Consider the following 26002-nt stretch of genomic DNA (forward strand, 5'->3'; position numbering starts at 1 on the left):
GACTGTTGAAAAAAATGTTTAATAACTTCATTAAAAGTAGAGTCCTGAAAATGCTACTGGTTTTGGTCCTTCTGTTCAATCCTAAACTCATTCTATAGCTATTTTTATGATCTGTTGGGGTTGGTATTTAATAAAATTCATCAGAATATCATGTGCTTGTGAGGCAAGTGTCTTACGAGAAGTCAAGCACACTGAAGCAGAGCAGAAGAGCAACTGAAACTATAGCCCTGTCAGGAAAAGAGAGGAGGTTTATTTGACAAGGCCTACTTATATAAAATCCTGCTAAGCAAATTAATTCCACATTTAATCTCTGTGTCTCTGCAGACAGAACTTGAATTAGCTATGCTCCATTTTGCCTGTGAACGAAGGCAGGCTAGCAGCTCCACCACTCCCTGAGGTCACCTAGAGAGGCTGTGCAAACTCTTGTCCTTGAATGTTTTCTATACTCAGATAGACAAAGCCATGGCTGATGTGACGTAGTGCTGGAAGCAGTCCTGCCTCAAAAAGGAGGCTGGATGAAATGATCTCCAGAGGTCCCATACAACCTACATGCTTAGTATTATACTTTTCCTTTACATTTTTTTAGATATTCCATAGCTCGGAACCACCCCATTTTTCCCAGTCCATCTTTCAAGCTGGAACTGTTGATTTTAATGTTCTAGTCATAAAATCTAACCCAACAGTGAAGTAAGTAAAATCAAGACTAAACATCTTCAACTCCTTTTGATTGTTGCTGAGGTTCCTATCATTAATATACAGGCAACTTTTGCACCTGTTCCTTGCCAGCCCCTTTCACCTTGCTTTCATCACACCCAAAGGCTGACCACTAATGGTCACTACTGAAAATTTAGTATGGAAGCTGCTCACTGACTTTGGCAAGAGGTCCTTTCTGCTCACTCACAGCATGGCATAAATGGTGACAGGCTCAGATTGTGTAGAAGAGGGGACAGGAAGGTGAAGGAAGATGGACTGACCCGCTCCTACAGTTTGGGCATCTTTTACAATGTGGTATTTCCCATAAACGTGTCCTTAAAGGTATCTGCTCTTGACATCCAATCATACAATAGCTAAGTTACACTGAAACAGCAAATTTTAATTGACTTTGGCAGTAAATCTACTAATCTTCCTTCTATTTGAACATTTCACTAACAAGCAGGACTGACGTGAGTTCCGGGAACCCATCTGAAAAAAGGACTATATAATTGTGGCTTACTGGCTTTGTCATTACATTTATAGCACCACTAATGGTATTAGTATTACAGAACAAAAGCATAAAGGCTTACTAGTAAAAATATCAATAAAAATAGTACTGTTACTAGGAGAGCGCTGTGGTCAGGAATAGCACAGCTCCTGGCGTTTTGATATCACATCATAGATAACATTTGGACAAGAGGTTTAAGATGATAAAGGACAGAAAATCTATCTGAAAATTTTAAAGGAAAGTTTTAACTGAAGGTGAGGAGAGGAAAGAGTCTGACAAAGAGACAAAGAAGAGTCTTGGCTATTTGGCAGGTTTTTTTAAGCACTTCAGTAGATCTCACTAACCTTTCCTGAGGCCAATAGCTGGAAGTGGAACCAGTGCTGCTACCTCTGGTGGGAGAGCCTTGACTACATCCAGTATAAGAAATATTACCCATTTAATATTAACACTATGTGAAATACATGTGTATATATAGATGGGTTGCTCTGTGTGTGGTTTTATGTGTTTAATTCCATTATGCAGCAAAGGAAGAAATTATAAATACTCTATCCAAATTTGAAGGTATCATTTTTGGAAATAAAAATCTTCAATAGACCACACAGAAATTTGTACCTGTTCCTCAAATGGTACAACATGTTATACTCCTTTGTTCTCATATAGCTCTGCCTCCACGGCTGACAGCATATGACTGTGACCCTCACAGCTTCAACATCACCACATAAGGTTGCACTGTCTACCTTCTAATGATGCTTTGAAAACACATATACTCTACCCATCGTTGTTTTATGCATTTTTTTTTTTAATTGCCACCAAACCCAGACTGGCACTTAGCATCACCACAGAACTCACTCACTGTATTTGGTGATACATACACGTCAAAACACTGTTCCAAAATTTCAAGGATGTATATTAACCCTATAAATGTAGGGTTAAAACATGTCATATAGAATTTCTTTTAAAATATCAAGATTCTCTTTTAATACAAAAGAAATCAAAGACTTCCGATTAAAGGTTCATTTCTGCTACAAGTTGTGATGTTCTTCAATATGCATGGCAACATTCAACTCAATAGAATATTGCATGAAAAGCACTTGAAAACAAAAGTATTAGAGTACGCATTGGTGGCGAAGAAAATACACAGTATAGCTTAGAATTCAGTCTGTAGTACACAGCAAGCTGCAACAAACAGGGTGGTAGAAAGGGTGAGGTACTGACTGTTCTCAGGACGCCATCCAAAATGTGCCAGAGAGAACGGGAACTCTTCTACTGACCTCAGGAGGCTCTGGGTCAGGCTTTAAAGGTTCACAGTGCTGACAGATACATAAAAAGCTGACAACAAACATGCAAAAGGTCAAATATTTTGGCTTCCAGATGTTGCTGTGTGGGACAGGAACAAAAGGATCGTTACTTAGTAAGAGGGAAGCCGAAAGGGAATCAGGCAAAGGCCAAAAACTGAGGAACAGGCAAGCTTTGCTCTTTAGTACCTAGGCACTTTCCTCATTTCCATGTTTGGAACAGATCTCTGCACTGCAGAAACAGAACTGGTGGTTAACAATATGAAGCAATAATAAATTATTGGACATAAGCTGGCCCAGCAGGAAATTCTCTAGGGAAGCAGCAGTGAGAAAAGGAAGCATGTCCCCAGTATCGTCCTTATGCAAAGGCCATACGTGCATTTTTGAAAGCAGATTTTATTTCAACGTTTTTGTAAATTAGTATCACAGTGATTACTCAACTGCCTTACAGAGTGCTGCAAACAAATGCGCTGGAGAAGACCTCCACTTCAGAAGTTTGAAACAATGGCAAAAGGACTGTGGAAAAGCGTAGCATAAAGGACTGCAGGAAAGAGAAGCTAACTTTCAGTATCACATACTTGAGCACTTTCAAGCATCTCTCTGATTCAGTAACTCACACTAAAAAAACAACAAATAAACCAGTAAGGAACTATTCAAACAAAATATCTCTTCCTGTAATAAGAAACAAGAAGAATGGGAGAGCTCACTGTTTCCATAATAATACATACATATATACATACATATACACACACCAACAATAGAGGTAGCTATTCTTTTCAGTCATTTGTACTACCTCTCTGGCCTCAATCCGTTGGTTTGTTAAAATACTGCAAATTTGTTTTCCTCTATCTTTTTCTACTCAGAAATATATATTTAAGTACACACACTCTAACAGTGTAGCCTCCAAGGCTAGCTGGTTTATAATACAACCTACTTCAATGTTCTAGCAAAGCAATTATTTACCCGAGTGTGAGAAGGTACAGCTTTTTGCCCAGTAACACCCATACAATCCTTTTCTTCTTGTCTGTGGCTAGCAATATGGGTCGTGCATTCACATGGACTTTAATAAACCTGCCTAAAGCCCACATGCTTTTTTTGACATACGCACTGCAAACTCCGCCCCAGCATCCATCAACAGTTGGGCCAACTGGCAAATAACCTCTGGGTTCAAGGGGATCGTGCACAGGAGCAAGCGAGCAGGGAACAGTAACACTGAGATTCCTGTTGCAGTGCCTGCGCCCCGGGGCTTACAGTGCAGCCAGGGTACCGGAGCATATTTATTGTGCCAGGCATGTAAAGAACAAGATCTTTACACCAGAAACGAACCAGTTATGAAATAAGCATTGAACCCACATCTTGAAATTTGAAAGGAAAAGCAAAAAAGAAGCTTCAACTCCTATTTTTGATAACTTTGTTGGAGTGAGTCACAATCATTCATGTACAGAGACGCTACTGGTTTTCAATGCCCATGGTACTATGCAGACTAGTTAAAGAGGTGATTTGCAAGTAAGCCCAAGAAAGAGGAACTGTTTGCTATGGGCATAAAACAGCTCCTCTCGCTCATAAAGTCTTTTGCTGAAACGATTATTAAATGCACAAGTGCTTCCTGCAAAGCTGCATCTCAGTTAACAAAGCACTGCTGCATTACCTGCAGAAATTCAGGCGGCTGGCTTCTGAAGAAAGGCTGAAGGAAAGCTTGGGCATCATTATAAAGGTAGCATGATACAACTCTTCTTCATAAGATGAAATCTAAAAGCTGAGCTATTCAGAGGCAGAAAATAGAAAAAAAGTGTATCCCAAACTAACTTCCCTTTAAAATGAAAAGCTAAACAGACTGTTACTGAGTTTAGCACATCCACGCCGTCTTCGAGCCAACACGCAACTGCCTTGGTATCAAAAGGATGTGTACACAAAACCCAAGGATAATGCCCCACCCCAAGGATCTTATTTCTTACAAGGCAAGCACTGCAACTGGAACCACCACAGGCAGCCTCACTCCTTCCTGCAGCAGCTGCTCAGTCATGGCCCCGTGATTTGTTCGCGATGTTTAAAATCGTGCTCTCCGCCCAACTGACAAGGTAAGCACACACAGCTACTTCAAAACCAAGTGCAACTTATGAGGAAAATGTGCATGGCACGGGCAAATGCTCGGTAGCAGCTGAGCCAGATGAAACTGCTGGGAGGGTGTTTTTTCATCATCTGACATCATAGGAGTTCTGTGACCGACATCCAAGCCGAAGGAGGACAGTGGCTGAAGGAAGAGAAGTGCTCCCATATCGAATGACAAACAGGACCCCAGATGCACTAAGATTTTAAGGAAGGATTGCGCACAGGGAATACTGATAACAAAGGCTCAGCTTGACTACACAACATCCAGAAAGCATCCATGTTCACTTGGCAGGAAAAAAGAATATCAGAAACACATTTTGTCAGAAATATCATAGAGAAGATTAACAGTCTCACCGTGTTTCACACAGACTTACGAAGCAGAACTGACATGAAGTCAATTGCAGATAATTGACCAACATGATCAACTGAGTCTCTGATCCAGTCACACAAGACAAAGAGGGAGCCGATCACACAAATTTAAAATTTATCTCAGCCAGAACTAACAACCTCTTCAAAAGAAACTAAGCATTAAAACAAAGTGTCCCTTGTCTGTTGCCCAGAGGTATTTTTTGCTGTTGCCGCGGTTCCCAAAGGTTCCCCCTACCTAATCCAACATTAACGATACCTGGAAGAGCCTGCTGCTCTCATTTAGAGAGAAAGGAGAGCTCCACGCCTTCATTTATCTGTTGGGACCAATGTAAGCACCCAGGGAAAATGGACAACCTCAGAAGCCCTATGGAATCAAGCAGGAAATACGTATTTAAATGGACGAGGAAAAAAAGTATCATTTCTACTGGGGGAAAAAGAAATCTACCGATCATAACCACTCGGTGTCAATAATAAAGGAAGAAAGGTAGAGAGCAACTCGTCAAGAGAAGGGTAAAGAGGAAAGGGATTATTCCAGGGGCCAGTTCACACTATCTGCTGCTTATCAAGAACCTTTAGGAGTTTAATGCTCCAAAGAAGTTACAAAAAAGACATTTATCCAAAGCTCATGAAGTTTTTCATACTGTCATCACGCTAGTGTTCACATTATTCATCTGCTCACCTATTCCAAATTCATTACTTGCTAATTTTAAATACACTTTCTGCACATGCTACTTCTCGGTTAGGATGGTAAGTGCCTAGCGAAGCACCAGGAGAGGCAGGTTAGAGGCTGCGGTCCCTCCGCTCACCTCTCCACACAGCTCTTCACCTTCCCCTCCCCAGAAACAGGAACCAGCAGCCACCTGCTGCCGCTGTGGAATTTCAGTCTAAATTAGACATACTATGATAAAGAAGGATCGTAAGTGGAAGACGGAAGAGACGTTAGAGAATAAGGAAATCAAGTCAGTGACTGTTGTCATACCTGCATCACAGTGAAAAATCCATCGAACCTATCAACAACAAAACCACATACTGGGATGGAGGACAGCGCCTTGGCTGATCCTTGGCTGCGTAAGGTTTGAAGACTTGCAGCAGTCAAACTGAGTAGTGCATACCTGTACAGGTGCTGCAGGCAGCTTGAGAAGCGCAAAGCTCTCAGCATGGGGAAAAAAATCAAACTAAATCAACATAGCATTCATGGAAGAATAAAAGATGAATAAAGGAAATAAAAATATGAGCAGCTGTGCTTATAAGGCAGGTTAAGAGACCAGCATCACACCCTTAAATACCTCTGTGAAAGGCGCCTTAAAACTGTCAAGCCGTGAGATCAGACACACCCAGAGTAAATACAAAGCTCTGCTGAGACTCAAGACAGTTTATATAGTGCAGTGGGACAGCAAGGGTATTACTTTGGTAGCTCTGTGTTGAGTAGATCTGAAGAACATGATACAAACCCAAAAGATATAAAAAAGAATGTCAGTAACCAGGATGAAAGGCTTGTCAACACACAGGGTAAAAAAAATCAGGATAAAAAGCAGCCGTTTGGGAGAGATCATAAAAATAATGTATTTCTACAAAGCTTCAAAAGATTTTACTTCTTTGTAACAGGCAAACTCAAGCAGGTAAGTTGGAGGGATTCAAAATGCATGGGAAAAAGACTTCAGCATTCTTACAAAACTGTGTTGTTTGTTTAATGCTCTGCATTGTTCACTAAACAATAACCAAATAGATCATTCCACTGAGCCTGAATTGCAAAATCTATCCAAGCTAAGAAGGAAATGGTAGACTCAAACATGGATATTGTGTTTCTCATCTAGGAAAACTGACTGTTCTTGTACACAGTGTTCAATACACTGCTTTTCACTAAAGGAATTAAAAAAAATAATAATCTGATCCACTGTAGTGAAGACAAAGATAAATACGAGTGTTCCTGGCTGTTCTCAGGAAAACCTTTGGTAACTGAAATACTTCATAAATAAACAAAAATGAACTTGCTCTGATATTAACTATTACAAAAATACTTGTTATAATTCAGATTTTTAGTTAGAGAATTTTATGCTCTCCAAAATACTATTAAAACAAAATTTTTAGTCACCAAAATATCTTTAAAATTACCGCACACATATAGAGCCCAAGGTGTTCATGATGTGGCCCTCAATGCTGTTATCCACGTGCATAATGTCATACGTGGTGAAGAGTTTCACTGAATTAAAAAATTACTCACCGCTAGTAGGTATCTGAGTCATTCACTGCCGGCTGAGGCACTTAAATTGTGCTACACTCTACTCAGGACAAATATTTAGCATGAAAAATCTGGTTTCAAGTTGTCCCTGATGTAAAGGGATACACTCATTTTGAAGAGCAAATGACACTTTTGTGGTCTACAGTTGGAGAGTGGTAATTTACCTCTAGTGTATCCCCCAGCCTCTGCCTTCTCTATAGAGAAGACATCATGCCCAACTCACACCTGGCGACACGCTCATCAGGTGAAGCCTGAATTCTCAAATAAACAAAATTTAATATGACAGGGAAAACTTCACCTACGTATTTTGTTCCGATTCATGCGGGGAGATCATTGTCACAAAACCAAAAGGCACTGCAGTATTTGACCCACGTCTGATACCCTTAATAGCAACTCCCCCTGTTTTAAGGACTATTTGACTTGTGGGCTTTCTAGAATGCCTCAAACCCACACTGCAGTTTTTAAGGCAAATCCTTCTCTTTAAAGCAACTATTCTGCTGCAGTAAAACCGCCAACTTTTTAGCAGCGGATAGCAGAACTCGAAATGGAAACATCTGGTGTCGCTTACAGACGCGTATTAAAAGAACAGATACTGGATCTCCCTGGAAAAATCAATGGTCGCCCTTCTTCATCTGCAAAGCGGGATGCTCGTCAGGGCTTGATATGAGCTCGATACGCGGATGCTGCGTCTGGGGGTGACAGCGAAGCCTCGGGGGTCGGGGCGGTGGGGTCCACCGTGACCCCCGGGGTGAGGACTTGGGGGGGGGGTCCCCGCCTGCGGTACCTGAGCAGAAGCTGTTGCTGCTGACGGTCCTGCCGGAGCCCCCGGAGGAGCTGGGCGGGTTGAATTCCCGGCTCTCTTCTTCGGAAAAGGGCGATTCGGAAGCGGGAGAGACCTTCTGCTGCGGCCGGAGGACCAGGCGGGGGATGCGGCTGCGGGACACCTCCTTCTCCAGCTGCGTCTTCTGCTCCTGCTCGGGAAGGGACACCCTGGCGTCAGGCCCCCCTCGGGTGCGCCCTCCTCCTTCCACCATCCCGGCAGAGACGGGCGAACGCCGGTGCCCCCCCCCCCCCCCGCCCCTGCTCCGCAGGGGCGGGGGGGGGGGGGGCCACCGGCGTTCGCCCGTCTCTGCCCATCCCCTGCCCGTCTCCTCACCTTGCCGCTCTCTCGCAGAGGCCCCATGGCTCCTCAATCACCTCCCAGCCGGGGACAGGCACCTGGCATGGGCGAGAAGGATGCGCTAAGCCGCGGTTTAGCTGCGGCGCTGGGGCTGGCGGAGCCCGGGCCCGGCCCCGCCGTTCCCCGCCCCGACACGTGGTGCCGCCGCCGGCCGCGCCGCCGCGCCCGGGGCCGCCGCTGCCGCCCGCCCCTACGGGCGCCGAGCAGGTGCGGGGCCGGGAGGGCATCATCCTCCCCTCCTCCTCCTCCTCCTCCTCCTCCTCCTCCTCCCCCCCCTCCTCCTCCCCCCCCCTCCCCCGCAATGCCCGGGCACCTCTGTCGCTGGGCTGGCTGCCCCCGGGGGAGGCAGAGCCCTGCCCGCGCTGCCTGGCCCTGGTCGCAAAAGGCTGCGAGGAGCGTGAAGGTACTGAAAGGCGGGCAGGCGGCGAGCGGGGCTTGACAGATTTCACGCTGGGGCACCAAAGCTGATACGGAACAGAGGGCAGATGTTGGCGGTGCGAATATGATGGAGCGAGAGCTGTATAAATAGCAAAATGCGTCAGATGCTCTCTGTTCCTCGTTATTCACCGACGGCTTTTTATGGAACACGTAGAGACGTAGAAACTCACTTGATTCTCAGACAGTACATTGCACAGTATATTTAATTACTGTGTTGCCTTTCTTACCTTTCATTGCCATAATTGTTGTTGGCCCTCCTGTTCATTAATGCACTTAGTGTTGACCTTGTTCGTCTGCTCCCCAGAGTGGGTCTGTTTAAAAGACGCGTGCTTATTAGCAGGACCGTGGTCTGGCCTATATGCATATCCACGCAGGGTGAAAAGGACTTCTCTTCGACAAAAAAGGATGATGAAATTCTCGATATGAATCTCATTTGAGGTTTCACATAAATGTCTGCTTATAGGACTTAATGAGCTTGCAGAAACTGTCCTTTCAGCAACAGTATTTTTGGGCAAAGATTTCGTTCGCATGTATGCTTTCTACAAAGGGCCCCAATTGCCCTGGGGAACTTCTGTTTGCTATTAGAGCGTAAATATTAAATACTGTCTCAAAAATAATTAAGAGCAAATGTGTCTTTCATGTGCAGTGCAGAGAACATACCATCAGTAATAGGAAAGGTGATACATTCATCTAGTCCTCGAAGAGGAAAGAGGACACCGGTGAGTACTGACACACTGATTGTTGCATATACAAAGAGTTATAATTACTAATTTATTAACCTGGCATCAGGATTAGATCCATTACTTATGTAGAGCTCCAAGCTATGCTCTGCCAAAAAGATGATACCATCGTCCCCTGGCAGTGTCAATACATCTATAATTCAGAGAAGTGAGATAGTTACAGCTGAAAAAAATGCTTAAAATTCCTGTATTAAAAATTCTGTGTGCTTATAAGATATCTCCTAAGCACTGGAATATACCTTCCTGAGGCACAAAAGAGCAGGAAGAATTCTGGACCTTTCCCTGCTGCTCCAAGACTGTTTCCATGGAAAAGGGAAAATTGCAAATTACATATCTTAATCACACAAATTTGCTCTTCCCTTCAGTAGAGACCAGGGCACCTGAGACCACGGGCTTCTCCTGCGAGCCGCATGTGGCACATGTGCGGTGGAAAATTTCCACGTACATTTACAAAGCTGCTGTATCGGTAGCAAGAGTAAGAAGAAGCTGTGCAGCAGCACTGTCATTGCCATAGTAACTCAGCTCGAGAGTTGGTGATGATGATTCAATTGTCAGGGCCTGCTTCATCTTTTTCTACTTCAAGCTCAAATTTTTGCCTTGCTAAGGAACAAGATATGAAAAGTGAAGTCTTCAGGCTGCCTCGGGATTCATAATGGGATGTGATTGTCTTTGATCTCCTCTCCTCTTTGCATAGAGATTTATAGCCTTATCATAAATCATAAAACAATCATTAACTTTCAAGCATTTTTTCCCTTACAGTCAATGTGTATCTAATAAATATTGAGGAATAAAGTCATTTTCCAGCTTATTAAAATATTTTTACTGTGCACTAGTTAATCATCAGCACCGGGAGGAGCACATATGTGACATGATCATGTGATATCACTCTTACTCTCCTCTTGATGCCTTTTACAAACCAGCAGTATTGCGGTATTGCCTATAAAACTAGTTTTCATAACCAATATGTAACTCTGCCCAAACCTGCATTTGCTGTGGAAAGGAAAAATGTTACACATTCATAAGGGCCTCAGAAAACCTACAGAACACAGTATCTTCTTAGGCTTTTTCTTGCTCTACTCCCTCCTGAAAAATAACAGCTCTCCAGGAAGCCGCAGAGGGCTGCAGATTCAGCAGAAGCGCTTGGACTCCAGGAGCTGCCAGGGAAAGCTGGGCGCTGAGCCAGGCCCTTGGGTTAGACCTTATGCTTTCCTGAAAGGGGAGCAAGGTACATGAAGCAGTTGTTATTCCAGGCTTTGCTACTGAGATGGAGTGCTCTTGCAGAGAAAGTTGCAAGGGAGAGAGGACGGGGTGAATTACAGCAGATCATAGAGTACGTTTTGCTATCACCTCTGCTCCTGTTCTGCTGCTGCCTCTGAACCTTCTCAGCGGGAGGGGGAATACGGTTCTAATTTGGCAGTTTTGCTAGCCAGCAGTTAGCTGTGTCCTTTAGCACAGACACAAGGAACTCCGTGCATTGCTACTTCCACATCTGAACTGCTAAGAGAAAAGCTTCGCCTGATGTTTTTGCAAAGCTTTCTGTGAAATTTGTTTTTGTAAGTTTATTTGTTCTCTCTGATGGTACATTGTTTCTAGACGTCTGCAAATGCTGTTCTCCAGTTTGCATTCTTGCAGTGTAGTATTTTTGCTCATGAGCTGTCAAAATAACAGCAGTAGAGCAGTCCAGTAAAGGTCTCAGCATCCTAATTCAGTACCCAAATACCTCAGTTCAGAATCGGGCACTTCAGAAGAACAAGCAAAAAAAATACCGTACCCAGGAGAGAATCACTTAGAGCTCAGCAGTACATACCAGGGTGCCTTTGCACCCTTCAGCACAAGAGGTTTATTCATGCTGCCAGCAGAAACCAAGTCTCAATTGAGTCCTTCTCCGTGGTACAGCCTTGTATGCTGCCTTTCTGATCCCATGAATTTTCCTTCTTTTCTGTGCAGTAGTTCAGCTTCAGCTTCCACTTCTAACTCACTTTACTTTTGACCAGTCCCTCAGAGGGTGGAAGAAAGCAGGACTCCTAGGAAGTCAGAGGCTGTAATCTCCCCAGGTAGCAAAAGGAGTGGAACCTGTACTTTTTGTTTTCTTTTTTTTGGTGTAATAATTAAAAGGCTGAACAATGATTCCTGCCTTATGTGAATTCTCACTAAACAGTCACCTTGTGCACCTTTGCTATTTTAGTGCTGTCATCATTTGGTAGTGTTGTGTATACTTGCAAAATTTGACTTTGTGGGGAAGTGGCACACTTCTGGACTCAGTTTATTGCCTGGAGGATGCTGGTCTAAAACCAGGCTGGCTCATTGCTCAGACCAGGACAGTTTCAATTTTTAATAACACTGAAAGCACTTCTGGACATTTGGGATGAAAACCAAAGAGGCATTTTGTGACCTTATGTTGGTTAGGGTCAGGTGGCTTTCTTGCAGTTATACTGAACAGGAGAGTTTTGGTGCCTAAATCTGTCTAAATTCAGTCTCAGGTGGCTGCATTTTTCTTTTAGGTTTGGCACTGGGCTTTCATAGGTTGTCAACAAAATGCAGACAATACCTTATACTGCTTCAGGACCATAGATCAGGTTTTGGTTTTGAATCACATCTCCCTCTGAGGTCAAAGGAGATGCTGAATGGGGCAGAGGCCAGATCTTGGTGCTGCAATCTCAATACTACACAATTTCCTTAACACAGGCAGACAGCTGATAATGCTTCTGTCCGTGACCTAAAGAGCATCTGTACTTTGCCAGCTGAGACCTATGATGCTCTGACATTTTTTTCTCACCCAAAACATGAGAATGATGTTGAAATTAGGTTTTCAGAGTTTGGAAATGGGCAAATGTTGGGAAGATTGTGAAAGAACATGAAGCTGGGGATAAAGAAGGAAACACTAGAGACTGTGAATATTAAAAATAATTGACTTGGAGATCTTTAAACATCTCCTTTCTAACCAAGTGATTAATACATAGGTTAGCAAGGATAGTGAAAAGCATTGTCAAGTATAGAAGGTTGTTCATATGCAATCATGAGTATCAGTATGTTTGTAGGGATAGGACAGATAGAAATGGTGGAGAAATTAGAACTTGGAGAATTAGAAGATTACAAATAAATCTACATTTAAAATGTCAGACTCAAAATGCTTTTGCATAAAGATTATAGATGAAAAATCAGTATAAAACACGATCAGATAAATGCAAAAATAAAGAGAAAATAAATATTCATTGAATATCATATATATGGATTTAATACTTATGAACGCTACTTGTACGTTTCTTATTTTTGATGGGTGGTGGAAAATGGACATTTTTTTCTGCTTTAGAAACCAGATGTGCAATAGAATTAAAATCCAAGTGCAAAGTCCTGCACCTGGATCCGGACAATCCCCAGTATCAATACAGACTGGGGGATGAATGGGTTGAGAGCAGCCCTGCGGAGAGAGACTTGGGAGTACTGGTGGATAAAAAACTCTACCTGAGCCAACAACATGCATTTGCAGCCCAGAAAGCCAGCTGTACCCTGGGCTGCATCAAAAGAAGTGTGGCCAGCAGGTCGAGGGAGGTGATTCTGCCCCTCTGCTCCGCTCTGGTGAGACCCCACATGGAGTACTGCATTCTGCTCTGGGGTCCTCAGCACAGGAAAGACATGGACCTGTTGGAGCGGGTCCAGAGGAGGGCCACAAAAATGATCAGAGGGATGGAACACCTCTCCTATCAGGAAAGTTCAAATGAGTTCCAATTCCCTAAGCAGAATAACACCCTCTAGTTTGCTTTGTTGATCCTGTTTTTCTGGTCAGATGGGTTATATAACATATCACCAGATCTCACTCAGACATTTCACAAATGCTAGAAAGAGCACCAGCTGGAGCTAACCATTTTCATAGCAATAGTTTACATTAGAGGTCTTCAGAGAATTACCTGAAAAATTCTCTTATCATCTTTAAGAAATACTGGAAAATGAGAGAAAGGTGAGAAGACTATGAATATCATTATAATATATAGAAAACAGCAAAAGGGAAGCATTGCTTCATGTAAGTCTTGGGCAAAATAAGAGAATAATTAATTTGGGACTCTGGCGACACAAATCAGAGGTTAAAAATATAAGTAATAGCTATCAGGATGTCTTTACAGGAAGTATATCTTGTAAAAAAGAGTCATTAGAGCGAGTAGTAACATTTAAAAAAATACAGCCAAATTCAAAGAAAAACATCTGGGACAAATAATAAAGCTCTGCCAACAGGATGGGAAACTGTTTTGGAAAGCAATGATGAGAAAAATACTTTGGACCCCTAGTAGTGAATATCTCAATGTGAATTCTTAGACCACGTCTGTGGTTAAGAGAACTAATGCCGAAGAAGTGGAATATTTAGCTGAAATAGTGGAGTGATCTTGCCTGTGTACACGGTGTAAGATGTCTGCTGGAACAGTGCGTTCAGTTCTAGTGGGGAAGAGTTCAAGGGAAATGGTATTTTCTGCAAGACTTTTATTAATCTGACTTCTGATAAGAATTGTGTGATCTGTTTGTATTAGACGGATCTCTGTCAGTACTACTCAGTGAAATGCAAGCCAAAAAGCAACCTAAAGCACTGCAGACCCTCGGATGTTGGTGTAGCAGCCTATATATGTAGAAAGGACTTGGGTTGTCTTGTCTGACTTTGGGCATCTGAAGTTACTGTGTGAAATTAGGAGATACATAGAGGCAGAGTCACGGCAAGGAGGCACATCCATGCCTGCGCCCGCACTGGAGATGATGTGAGGAAGGACCTGTGGCCAGTGACTGCCTGCATTTAAGTTTCCCTCCCCAGGGTTCCCAGAGCTCTGCCAAAACTTGTGACTCAGCTCTGCATCCAAACAGCTTGGGAAATTCGGGTTAAAGTGCAGTTTGGATCTGCTTTTAAAATACAGTGTAAACACATTAAAAAATCTACCTAGAAACAATTACTAAACTTCCTTACCATAACAGGCACTCCCATAAAAGGCTATTGTTTTGTAATGAGCGGTCTAAGTGGCACGGAAAGATCCTGTGTGTTTTAGACTACAGCTGTGCCTGAGCTCTAGTAGAATGAAATCTGGTATTGCTATATAGGTCCAATTTATCTAATTCATAAAATAGTTGTATATAGCAGGACACGTATTTTGATAACCTCTGAGAAGATTATCGCTTGATCCAGTGTCAAAGTTTAGGAGCAGCCTTGTTATGACTCCTGAAATTTAACCATCTGAGCTGAATAACTGTAGCTTACTGTACCATATGGCTTTTTTTTATATAATGTAAACTCTATGCAGATTTCCAGTAGAGCTTGGGATGTGGCTGTGGTGAGGTCCTCAAAAACATGATGGCATGCAGCTATTTCTGCTAGATGAGCCCTGGTGTAATCAATAACTCCAGCTGTTTTAGGGTTTCGTGTGGTACTGCTGAAACATGAATACTCAAGGAAGACAGATTGTTCTGAGATGGACACATACATAATGACTCCTACCTAGTTCTGAAAGCTTTTTTGCTTTGGAGCAAGCGTTCACTTTTATCTTGGCTCAGTAGCTACCAGCCAATCATCATTTAAACTGGAAGATACCAGTATGGTGGATCTGACAGGGACTTTTTTCATACTAAGTCAGAATGAGTGAGAAAGTAAGTAGCAGTGGTATTCAGCAGTTAAGTATTTCTGAATGCTGCATCTCCTGGGGTTATCAAGAAAATAAGTATCTTGCCTTATTTTCCTCTGTACCTTATGTATGTTTACATAGTATATAGCACTTGCAGCACAGAGTGGATAGAAAAAGCATTTGATTGTGAATCTGGACTGAAGTGCCACTTGGCGACGCATAGTTGACATTTTTAGTTCTATCTGGAGACAAGTGTCTCTTGATGAATACAGCACTGGTGAAAGGAGTTTTATGACCCCCAAATGGGTGTCTGAGAAGTGTCTGCTCATTTATCTTGCACACCTAGTTGGGTCTCTCTGTTCTAGAGGAGTAAAAGTTTTATTTCTGTGCTACTTTTATTCTGTTCTTACCCTGCGGGTAGACAGGAGTCTGATTTCAAATGCTCTTCAGTGTGGCAAAGACAAAGGATGCAGTGACACCTGTATATCAGAAAGTTTCCCAGGAATTGAAGCACACTCTTCCAGAGGTCTTTAGGTGAGCTTGAAATTGGTTGATGACATCTAATAACGTTAAGAGGATAAGTTCTCACTGACCTGCAATCTAATGTGGTTCTTATGAGCTCTCCCCTTTGAATCAAAGTAATGCCTTGCCAATTACCACATGCTTCTGGCAAAATGTAACGATTGGAACTAGGACAAATTTCATCAATTTATGGGAACGCTCACACAGGAGCAAAAGGCAAAATGAGAGACCATCATGGTGGAGCAGGAGATGAGGTCTAGAACATCCCCACAGGCTCTGTTGTATGAGCCTGAAAGTGCTGTAGCCAAGTGAGATGTGATACAGGGGGTGATGATCAGTGCAAAGTCCCTGGGGGGGCAGACACAAGGTAATGGGGAAGGTGCAGATGTGATCCAAGGCACTGCTGGCCAAAATAATACGATTTCCCATGCTCACTATATGAAGCATGAATCCATCTGAACTGCCACTGAAATAAGAAAACCAGCATGAATGGTATACAATTGCCAACATCAGTAGCTGTTCAACTTAAGGGAAGAGCAGAAACTGTATTAGCAGGGCATTAGAATTTGAGCTCAAGGTAACTGAATTGCATTTAAACCATATTTCACAAGTAACAGTAATGAAGAATGGTCAAAACAGAGGCTTTTAACCTCATGTCCTTTTGAATGACAAAAATATGAACAATACTTCCCCCCTAGAAGTAGACTTGAAAAAGTAAGAATCTTACAAAGTCTTTTATCCTAATTACCTTATTAAGTACTGTATTAATCCTTCTGGGGTTGCTTTAATAATAAAATTGGGGATATGCATGGGTTTGTTCAGTACTGAGGTCCTGTGTTGAACAAGTAGAAATTTATATATGTGTATTCATGTATAAATTAGTTCATGAAAATGTGAATAGCACTGAAGAGGGACCATAAACATGGTTATTATTTATTCAACTGATGATATGTTTCTATTTTGGTCTTATCCTTCCGAGCCTGGTCTTGCTTCTATCAACTTCACAGTATCAATATATATAAGCCAAGGATCATATCATAGTTACTCTCATCCTCCTGCCCTTTTTCCATTCTGCTTTTATTAATGTTCTTGGCTAGACACTTATCCAGTAGTGGCCTCCACATAGGCACTCTACGGGAAGGTTTAGAGCTTGAAGTATGAACAAGGACAAGGCCTTTTGGTCTATTTTTTCAGTATCTATTGCAATGTGGTCTTGAACAGGGCCTTGAAATGCTACTCCATATAAACAATAGATGATAATATTAGTAGGAGTAAATGATAAAGCTTAATGCTTTCAACATCAGAAAGATTGTCAGGATGCCAGTTGGGCTATAAATTCTTCAAGTAATCAAACAGATTTTGTAGTCCTTGATGGCTTTTAAATCACTGGCATAAGGATTTTGGAGAAGTGTGTTTGTAGTTTGTGTGTGTGGTTCCTGACAGGTACATTTCTGCTTGATAACATCCCCCACATTATGAGTTATGTTGTTACCATCCTCTCATTCCCTTTTAATAAGATAATTGTGCTATCTGGGGCAATTAAAAGGCAAATGCCACTTATATTTTATCTAGGCGTCTACTTTCAGACAATGGCAGTATCCTATTTTCCACAACTGTCGGTAAATAACAGTGACGGTGCTTTGATACAAAAGCTTGTGAAGTTTCTGAGAACACTGAATATGCAAAGGGCAGAAATAAGAGTGCTCCACTTCCAGGAAAAGATGTGTGTTTGTAGGGCTGCTGGAGAACCTTAATGTTGTTTAGAAATGTCAAGAAGAGAAAATGAGATTTTTAATCTTCATTTTGCATCTGATTTGATAATTTTATTTTCACTGTAAGTTTGTAACTTTATTTCATTTTTCTCTAAAAGCAGACAAGATGAACAGGAAAATATTTTCTACTGATCCTAAATTGTCAACCATGCCAAATGTGCTGTTGATTTATGGTCTGATTATTTAGCCAAAAGAAACAGGTCCAGTTTGAGCCATGAATTTACATTATGGGTAACAGTGAAAGACTACATCAGCCTCCGTTACCTTTCTGTTCAGACTCAGCTGCGTTTTGCAGACGTTGCCCTTCTCTCTGGACGAGGCGCTTCGGCTGTAGCCTGGTATGATGGCAAAACTCCTGCTGAGATATGTGTTGGCTCACGCCGTGTTGTTGTTCTGAACTTGCTGGAGGCGCCCGGCCAGCAGTCCCCAGCTGCACATGTCTGACACCCAGTCCCTTGCCTTGGTTTAAACTGCTAATTGCACCAGCAGGGCAGAGTCCCCTTGCATCTCCCCCTAAACATCCCATATTAGAATAGGTAGTGGGAGCCAGAGCCTGGCCCCCTTTTGCTTTCACTGACAAAAAAGTAAGCTGCATTGTAAGGCTGTAACACACGGGCAGGGCAGGGATCTGTGTAAGAGTAGGGGACAGGGTGGAAGCCTGTCAGAACTGATCTCATGTCCTGTTGCCCGCAGGAGCTGCCCTGGGGACAGTGCCGCCTGGCACAGCTGGATTTCAGCATCCCCTGCTGCAGCGCAAAGCAGGTGTGGGGTGAGCTTCAGGAAAGATTAAAGGATCGGGCCCAAATATTTCTGAAATATGATTCAATCCTGTGGTCCTCAGATATCTATAATTACCAAAATAGCTGAAAGGTTATGTCCTGCCCTGCAGTTCCTACCTGAAGTAAAGGCTACGCTTTGAAAATAGTCTACTAGGAAATTCTTCTAGATACTAAGAGTAACTTAAATGAATACAATTGTTGTGCACCCACTGGTGATACGAATTTCAGAAGATTCAAAATCCTCACTAGGAAAAACATCTGTTATTAACAATTACCTTACACATTTGTTTTCTTGATTTCCTTGTACTTTGCTATATTAATCTAGACGTCAAATGATCAGTGGGCCTTCTAATGGATTTGGGGGGTAACGAATGCAGATTTAACCTCTTAGTTTCAAATTTGTTCATTTTTCCTTTGTAAAAGTGCATTGACATATAGTAAATGTGGAATGCATTGACATATGGTAAATAGTAGATCCCCTTTATTATTCCATATACCTCTTATGTTTTTGTCATTTGCCTGGATATGTTTAATATAGATATAAGTCAGTATGAGAGACTATCATTACCGTTTACTGTGGGCTTGAATTGAGTTTATAGCAGTCAAGAGCCCCTACTCAACCCCTTTGAAGCTTTGGTCTCGAGTCTTCATGGAATGCAAATTTAACCCACATCAGCATGTGACGCCACAAATGCCTGAGCCTGATGCAAGGACTGCCATACAGTTCATCAGCAGTTATGCACTGGCAAGTCTGCAAGATCTGGCCCCAATCCAGTATTAAAATTATATCACTGCTGGAAGATAACTTAAAAAGAAAATCTGCATAAATAATACTCAAATAACACCCAGTGTTATTTTTTATGGAATCAGTAGAGTTAAAAGAAACATACTTCTAGCCTAGACTCAAGAGAGAACTTGTGACAAAATGAAATATAGCCTGCTGAAACCTACTGTAAGCAAATACCGCAAGCTGTGCCAAAAAAATTATGTTAGTTTCACTGTAAAAGTAACACCAAATAGAAAGGACGGACTTGCATATTCCTGTCAGCATTGTTTTTAAATGGTACATCCATGAGAAAGGCTAGCAGTCATCTAGCTAAAAAAAGTCATTAAACCATAATCTGTTTCTAGAAATATCCAATACAGACAGAAGTTTTGGGGACTTGTTTTTTTAATACGGAAAAATGGATCTGAATATCAGATCTGCTTCCTAATACTATTTAGGAATATTTAGAAACCCTGTTGTTATTTCAGAATTTAATTTTCATTACAGCTTAAACACTGGTTGGCTCCTCTGATCCCATATGCATACAGACTCTTTTTCTACTTTTCATTTAGAAAAGCTATGGTGTAATGCATCTGCTATTTGCGACAAAGCAGCAAAAATGGGATTAATGTTTAGTTTATGCCTAGTACATTATAACATTTGTAACTCTATAAATGGATTTCTGTGGACACCACTGAAGTGGTGAGGTTATGCATACTTAAAACATCAGGTGAGGGATGCATGTGTCAAAAAAACCCACTTCTGATGTACTCTTGCCAAAAGATACTAAGTTTTGTAAGCTTGTCTAAGAAAAAATAGGCTGTCAGCTGGTCTGAGATCACATACTCCTGGCTCAGGGCCCTTGATGCAATTTCTCATCAGATACTCCAGTGCTTTTTCACTCTGTGTCTGTAACCTGACCTCAGCCTCTGGAGAAACTCCCTTCTCCATCGCAGCAGATGAAACTGGACATGACTGGAGAATACAGGGCGTGATAACGAAAGGGGATTTTATCTTTATAGTTTGTCAGAACACACTGCTAACAGTTTTGATTTCAGAGCCGAGTTCAACTTTTTCTTTAAGGACCTCTTTGTTTTTGCCGACTGGGAATCTTCACAAATACTTAGTTTTAGCAATGCTTCAACAGGAATACAAATATCTCAAGGTATTTTTCAAAAGTTTGTATGTTGGTTTATTTGTAGCCCCAAATATTGTGTATTGGAACGTATCTTTCCATTGTACCTCACTAAACTTGTTTTTCACAGTCTATCATAAGTCAAAAATATCCACATCACTAATCCCACACAGTCTAATCCCACCAAAAGTTACTGAATTTGGCTATTTTTTGCATCACCTAGGAAATCATTCAGTACATTTTCAGGGTTCCCTTATTCATGTTCTCCCAAGTATTGTACAATTTCTCACTGTTGTGCCACAGAATAAATCATGAGTATATATCTGAAGAACATAAGGTGAAATTCCAGCTTAGAAAGTGAATCAAGTATTGACATTGTTAGCAAAAACTGCAGGGCAAACTTCAAGTTTATAGTCCTGCCTTATCAATAATATTTTATTATTTTCTCACTGATCCTATTCTCAAGCTGTAAGAGAGAACTGAAAATAGCTTTCCTTGCTCTGTTTTTTTTTTTTCTTCAGTTGCTTTTGAAAATTAGTCTAAACTACAGTTTATTCCATGACCTCAGCTAACTTTTAAAATCACACTAGCTTTTATGGGTGCTTTGGCATGAACCATAAAATGACCTAAGCATTTTAATGACTTCACTGAAATATACATTATTAACAGTGCTTTTATCTGGCAGCTCCCTGTGACTTAGAAGGCAGTGTATTGAAATTGTTAATGATGACATACAGTTCTTGAAGAGGGCAGAGATTTCTTTCCTGCTTTCCAGGTTAAAGCTGGTGCTATCTCCCATAAATTGTACAGGTTTATAGTTAAAGGGCACAACAAATTATAAGAAGTCATTGAGAAGCATGTTTCATGCTGCAGCATATTTTAGATTTAGGAGTATTAAAAATATGAACCAACAGTAAGAACTGAAAATACAGAAACTGGTGCACGAAAATAACCGTTACTAGTTCTATAGCTTGATTAACGATACTAGTAACTCCTCATTTCTTATTCTGGTTACATGTGCTTGTCCAAATTCATGCCATGACGGGCTTCTAATTTGGTTTTGTGAGGTATTTGCATTTTTTCTATTATGTGAACAATATCATGCAGTTTGGTAAAATTCCATCTTCTGTCTACTTCAATGTGTAAGAAACATTAGTTCAGAAATCTGAAGTTTGTTTTAATCTAAAATAAGAACAGGGATTTTAAAAGCAAGTATTTTTTTGGTGCTGTGTAGGGTGGAAACATCCACTGACAAGGTCCACTTTCAATGACAGGCAACTAATAGCATCAGCAGAGGTGGTGTTAGTTTTTACTTCTCCAATTAGATTATCATGTTCTGTAGACATAGAAGAAGTAATTACCTCTCTTACTGGATTCATACTGCAGTGTGTCAAAAATGCTGTTCATACTCTCTGGCTTTTTCGCAGTTCTTAGATGATATGATGCCTTCTCTAACTTTTCTTGATGATCACTTATTTCTGCTTTTATTGAAGCCCTTGTAAGCTTTCTCCAGCTCCTTGTCAGAAGCCACTATTCAGTTCCCAATAGGACTAGAAAAAAATATGAACAATATGAAATCTTACTTGGAATTCTTCCCATTCAGAAATGCTTTTAGGTTAAAGAGTCTGATCTCATTTGATATTTAAAATAATGGTGATATTAAATAAATCTGAATTCAGTTTGTTCTATGGAATGAAGAAATTAAACAGTACCTTATTCTGTAATCAGGAAGTTTGCATGGGAGTTGATTTAATGTTTCTAATAACAGGATTTTTTTACCATCATCCTGCAGGTTCTGGATCTTGGCAAATATCATTGTCATAATTATAAATGCATTTGAAATGTTCTAAGTGGTACAGATGGCATCTTATCATGTTGCTTCTAATAGGGATGTTGGAGAAGCGTGAGAGAAGCTGTGATTCTGCAGGCAACGGTGTGCATGTATGTGCTGGTGTTGGCTGGGATGGAGTTAATTTTCTTCATAGTAGCTGGTATGGCTATGTTTTGGATTAGTGCTGGAAACAGTGTTGATGACACGGGGATGTTTTGGTTACTGCTGAGCAGTGCTTACACAGAGCCAAGGCCTTTTCTGCTCCTCACCCCACCCCACCAGCGAGTGGGCTGGGGGGGCACAAGAAGTTGGGAGGGGACACAGCTGGGACAGCTGACCCCAACTGACCAAAGGGATATTCCAGACCATAGGATGTCATGCTCAGCATGTAAAGCTGGCGGAAGAAGAAGGAAGGGGGGAATGTTTGGAGTGATGGCATTTGTCTTCCCAAGTAACCATTAGGCGTGATGGAGCTCTGCTTTCCTGGAGATGGCTGAACACCTGCCTGCCCATGGGAAGTGGTGAATGAATTCCTTGTTTTGCTTTGCTTGCGTGCGCAGCTTTTGCTTTACCTATTAAACTGTCTTTATCTCAACCCATGAGTTTTCTCAATTTTACCTTTCTGGTTCTCCTCCCCATCCCACTGGGGGGGAGTGAGTGAGCGGCTGTGTGGTGCTTAGTTGCTGGCTGGGGTTAAACCAAGATAATGTGCAGTCCCGGGGGCTGAGTAAAGGCACAAGCTTGCGCTTATCTGGAGATGCTCTGACTTTCTGTCCCTGCACTTAACAAATCAGGTTCCTTCCTAACATCAGTGTGTGTGTTTTGGTTTTCTCCTTTGTCGAATATATCAAATAATAAATAGTGTTCTCTGTAAATGGTAATTGAAATTATTCTAGTAGTAAGAGTTTCAACATACCTATGTTGTTTCTGGTGGATACATGTCTAATTTGCTCTTAAAAGTCTCCAGTGATGGTTTCCATAATCTCCCCAACTAAATTAGTCCTCCACTCTTCATTATCTTTACTAGGTGTTTGGTGTGAACATTCTGTGCTAAAGTGTTAAACTCGTTACTTCTTGTCCTGTCCACCACAGCCATGAAGAAGAGAGTGCCCGTTTTGTCTTTGTAGCAACTTTTTGTGCACTTGAATATTGCTCTCTGCTTATCTCATGTATGCCTAACAGTTGTATTTTCTGCAAACTTCTGTTTGAAGGTCTTGCTTTGTAGGACCCATCACACCTATAGCAGCTCTAAGTGGCATCCAAACCTGGACAGGCTATCCCAGTTGAGCCCCTGTGAGCTGAGGAAGTACTTCATGCTTAGCGTCTATAGAAACCATTATGTGTTTTTTTCCTGTTCATATGACAGTGGAGTTAGCTTGTGTTTCACAGCAGTCCTGATCCTTTACTGCAGAACTGCTACCTAACAAGTTCTTCCTCATTCTGTGCAGCTCATTATTCCTTCATTAATTTTCATTTATCCTTTTTAGAAAATCATCCTATTATGCTAAGATGATATAATTTGTTAGGATGATTTTGAATTCTAAGCATTCTTCAAAGCACTGACAGTCCCATTCAGCTTGGAATTGTCTGCACATTAATCATATACTCCTTATTTCATCATGCAGGCTATTAATGGTACTGCTTGCCAGACCCAGGGCAGATCCCTGAGGACCCTACTGAAATATATGTGCTGTCATTTTTACAGTGAACCATTGATAACTGTCCTGATACGATTTTGTAACTGGTTTCACACCCAGTCAATGATATTTTTATCTCTATCATGTGTCCCTACTTTGCTTTGAGAATGCACTGTCAGTACAGTGTCAGAAGAAGTACTAAAATCAAAATATATGACTTCAGCTGTTTCTCTCTTACCCATAGGCCTGTCACCCTGTCACAAAGGAATTTATATTGGCTTGACATAATTTATTCTTAACTAATCCACATTGGCTGTTAGTGATCTCCTGTTCTTCCGGATGCTTACAGATTGTGCAAAAGTGATCATTTTGGTTAGGATTGGGGGGAAACTGAGATGAGGCCAGCACTGTGGCTGGCTCCCAGTTGAACATCGGTGGATTTTACCAGAATAAAATCTACTTCTCTAGGCTCTTCAGCCCAGTTGCTCTTCAGACTGCAGCAGGGATCGTTGCTGCCTAGGAGTTTAGTAACAGGGCTGTGTCTGTGCCAGTCAGCCTTTGTGCCAGGGACTGGTTCCTGGCATGTTCGATCGACTCCTTGGGATGCAGCAGCTTCAGTCTTCTTAACTTCTTGCATCCCTTTTCAAAGCTGAGATCTTTCACAGTTGTCACCCGTGGTAACCACTTGATTGGCAAGTTATCTTTTTCGTGAAATGAAACTTGGCAGCATCATTTGTTCATACCCACTGAGTGGCAGACTAACAGTTTGCATTTTTCTCTTGTTATTGAAGTATTCCAAATGTCCCTTGCTAGTTGCATCACTTTTTTTTTCACTTATATGAGAGTAATAAGTTTGTCTTGCAATTAAAATGTGTTATCTGATAGTCCTTTTAGAGCAAATTTCCATTGAAGTGTTGGCTGGAGTGTTTATTTTCACTAAAACATTTGACAGCTTAATATGTATATTCATGTCACTACATTTTAAAACATAATGTCTAATTATTTTTTTTTCAGAAAGTGGGCATCTCGAAGATGAGAACAAATACCATAAACCTATATATATTTGTATGTATATATAATGTATGTATTTATCTAGGAATAAAGTGTGTATCTGTGCTTTTTTAAATAATAAATTCATCAAAATCAGTTTAATGAAGCTATTGAATTATATTCTTGATTTTACATCTTAAAAGAAAATTGGGTTTGGTGTTAGGTAGTAAATACATAGCAATATTTGGAAAGACAAAGTAATTCATAACTATGGTCTCCCTGCATAGTATTATAAATTATGTCTGCTAATTTTACTCCAGCTAAACAGAATTTTCTATGGAATTAATAGAAATCCTTCCTCCGTATCAAAACCAGAAAATATGCTGTCTTCAGAAGGAATGTCTTCTGGCAGGTACTCATCCTAGATGAGAAATGCAGTAAATAATGCTAAAGTTGAATACATTTTTAAATATAAGGGAAAAAGTTATAAGCTAAAATATCACACTGAAAGATGGCCTTCAGAATTAAACAGGCATAAAACTGATGCTGTACTGTCAAACATAACTTGGAAATTTTGGGGGTAAATCAAATTTTTCCCCTTGGTTTTCAAATTCATATTTATTATAATGCAAACACTTAAGCTAGTGAAAACCTAGGAGAGGCCATAGGAGCCCAGGCTAAAGGACTGTGTGACAGTGTCCTGCCTGCCACTGGCCAGCACTGCGTGCAGGAGAAAGCATAGAAGGGCAGGGTTATGCATGCAGTGATATGTTTGCAAAATATTTTCTCAGCCTGTGGCAATTTGTAGGTCAAGGGCTTTCTGCAGCAGAGGTGAAGCCATTGTATTTTATAGGTCTAGCTGGATTTTAATCCATGAATTTGCCCAGTTGTTTTCTGCAGCCATCTCTACGCTCTCAAAGTCCACTGCATTCTGCAGAACGGCAGTCCACAGCTTAATTAGCTAAGGGGTCACATCACTACATTTTGTTGGATTTTTCCTCTCTGGTCACTGCTTTTTCCTGTGACCAGCTGCTCACTGCTCAATTGCACAAGTCCGTCTAGGGTGGAAGAGGTCACTCTCCCATCCTTAACCCCTTTCTTCCCTTACCTACTGCTTCCCCCCATACCTCTAGCACAGAAAAGATGGGACGTGTGTTGGCACAGCCCCTGGATGTTGCTGGCATGTTCCCCAGCTGCTCCGTCAGGGCATCCTGGGGGAAGGACGTCTGTTCGTCCTATGGAGTCAGGCATTATGGGTGGAAAAGGCACCCTAGGAAGGTTGTAGCTTCTATTCCATTCCCAGAGCTGAATAACGGAAGGGCAGCCTTGCTGTCTCTTGTTCTGTCCTCAGATGATTGAACTGATGAATTATACACATTGCCTCCAGTTAAAAGTTTGCTCTAACAAC

At 41.4% G+C, this 26002-nt stretch overlaps 1 protein-coding gene across 2 annotated transcripts in view; it reads right to left on the reverse strand.

The window, feature by feature from the left end:
* The window catches only part of SYBU (syntabulin), a 44843-nt gene extending 36310 nt beyond the window's left edge, over positions 1-8533 (reverse strand). Inside the window, exons 1-2 of one of the 2 annotated variants that reach the window (XM_052788295.1) lie at positions 8370-8533; positions 7998-8187 (exon numbers count right to left, since the gene is read on the reverse strand). In XM_052788295.1, coding sequence (XP_052644255.1) covers positions 7998-8187; positions 8370-8396 — 217 coding nt within the window. In that variant the 5' untranslated portion in view covers positions 8397-8533. The remainder of the gene's footprint in view (positions 1-7997; positions 8188-8369) is intronic. The other variant, XM_052788296.1, reaches the window with a different exon arrangement.
* Between the last annotated feature and the right edge of the window lie 17469 nt (positions 8534-26002).

Source organism: Harpia harpyja, chromosome 5 (genome assembly GCF_026419915.1).
Source record: "Harpia harpyja isolate bHarHar1 chromosome 5, bHarHar1 primary haplotype, whole genome shotgun sequence".
Taxonomy (NCBI): domain Eukaryota; kingdom Metazoa; phylum Chordata; class Aves; order Accipitriformes; family Accipitridae; genus Harpia; species Harpia harpyja.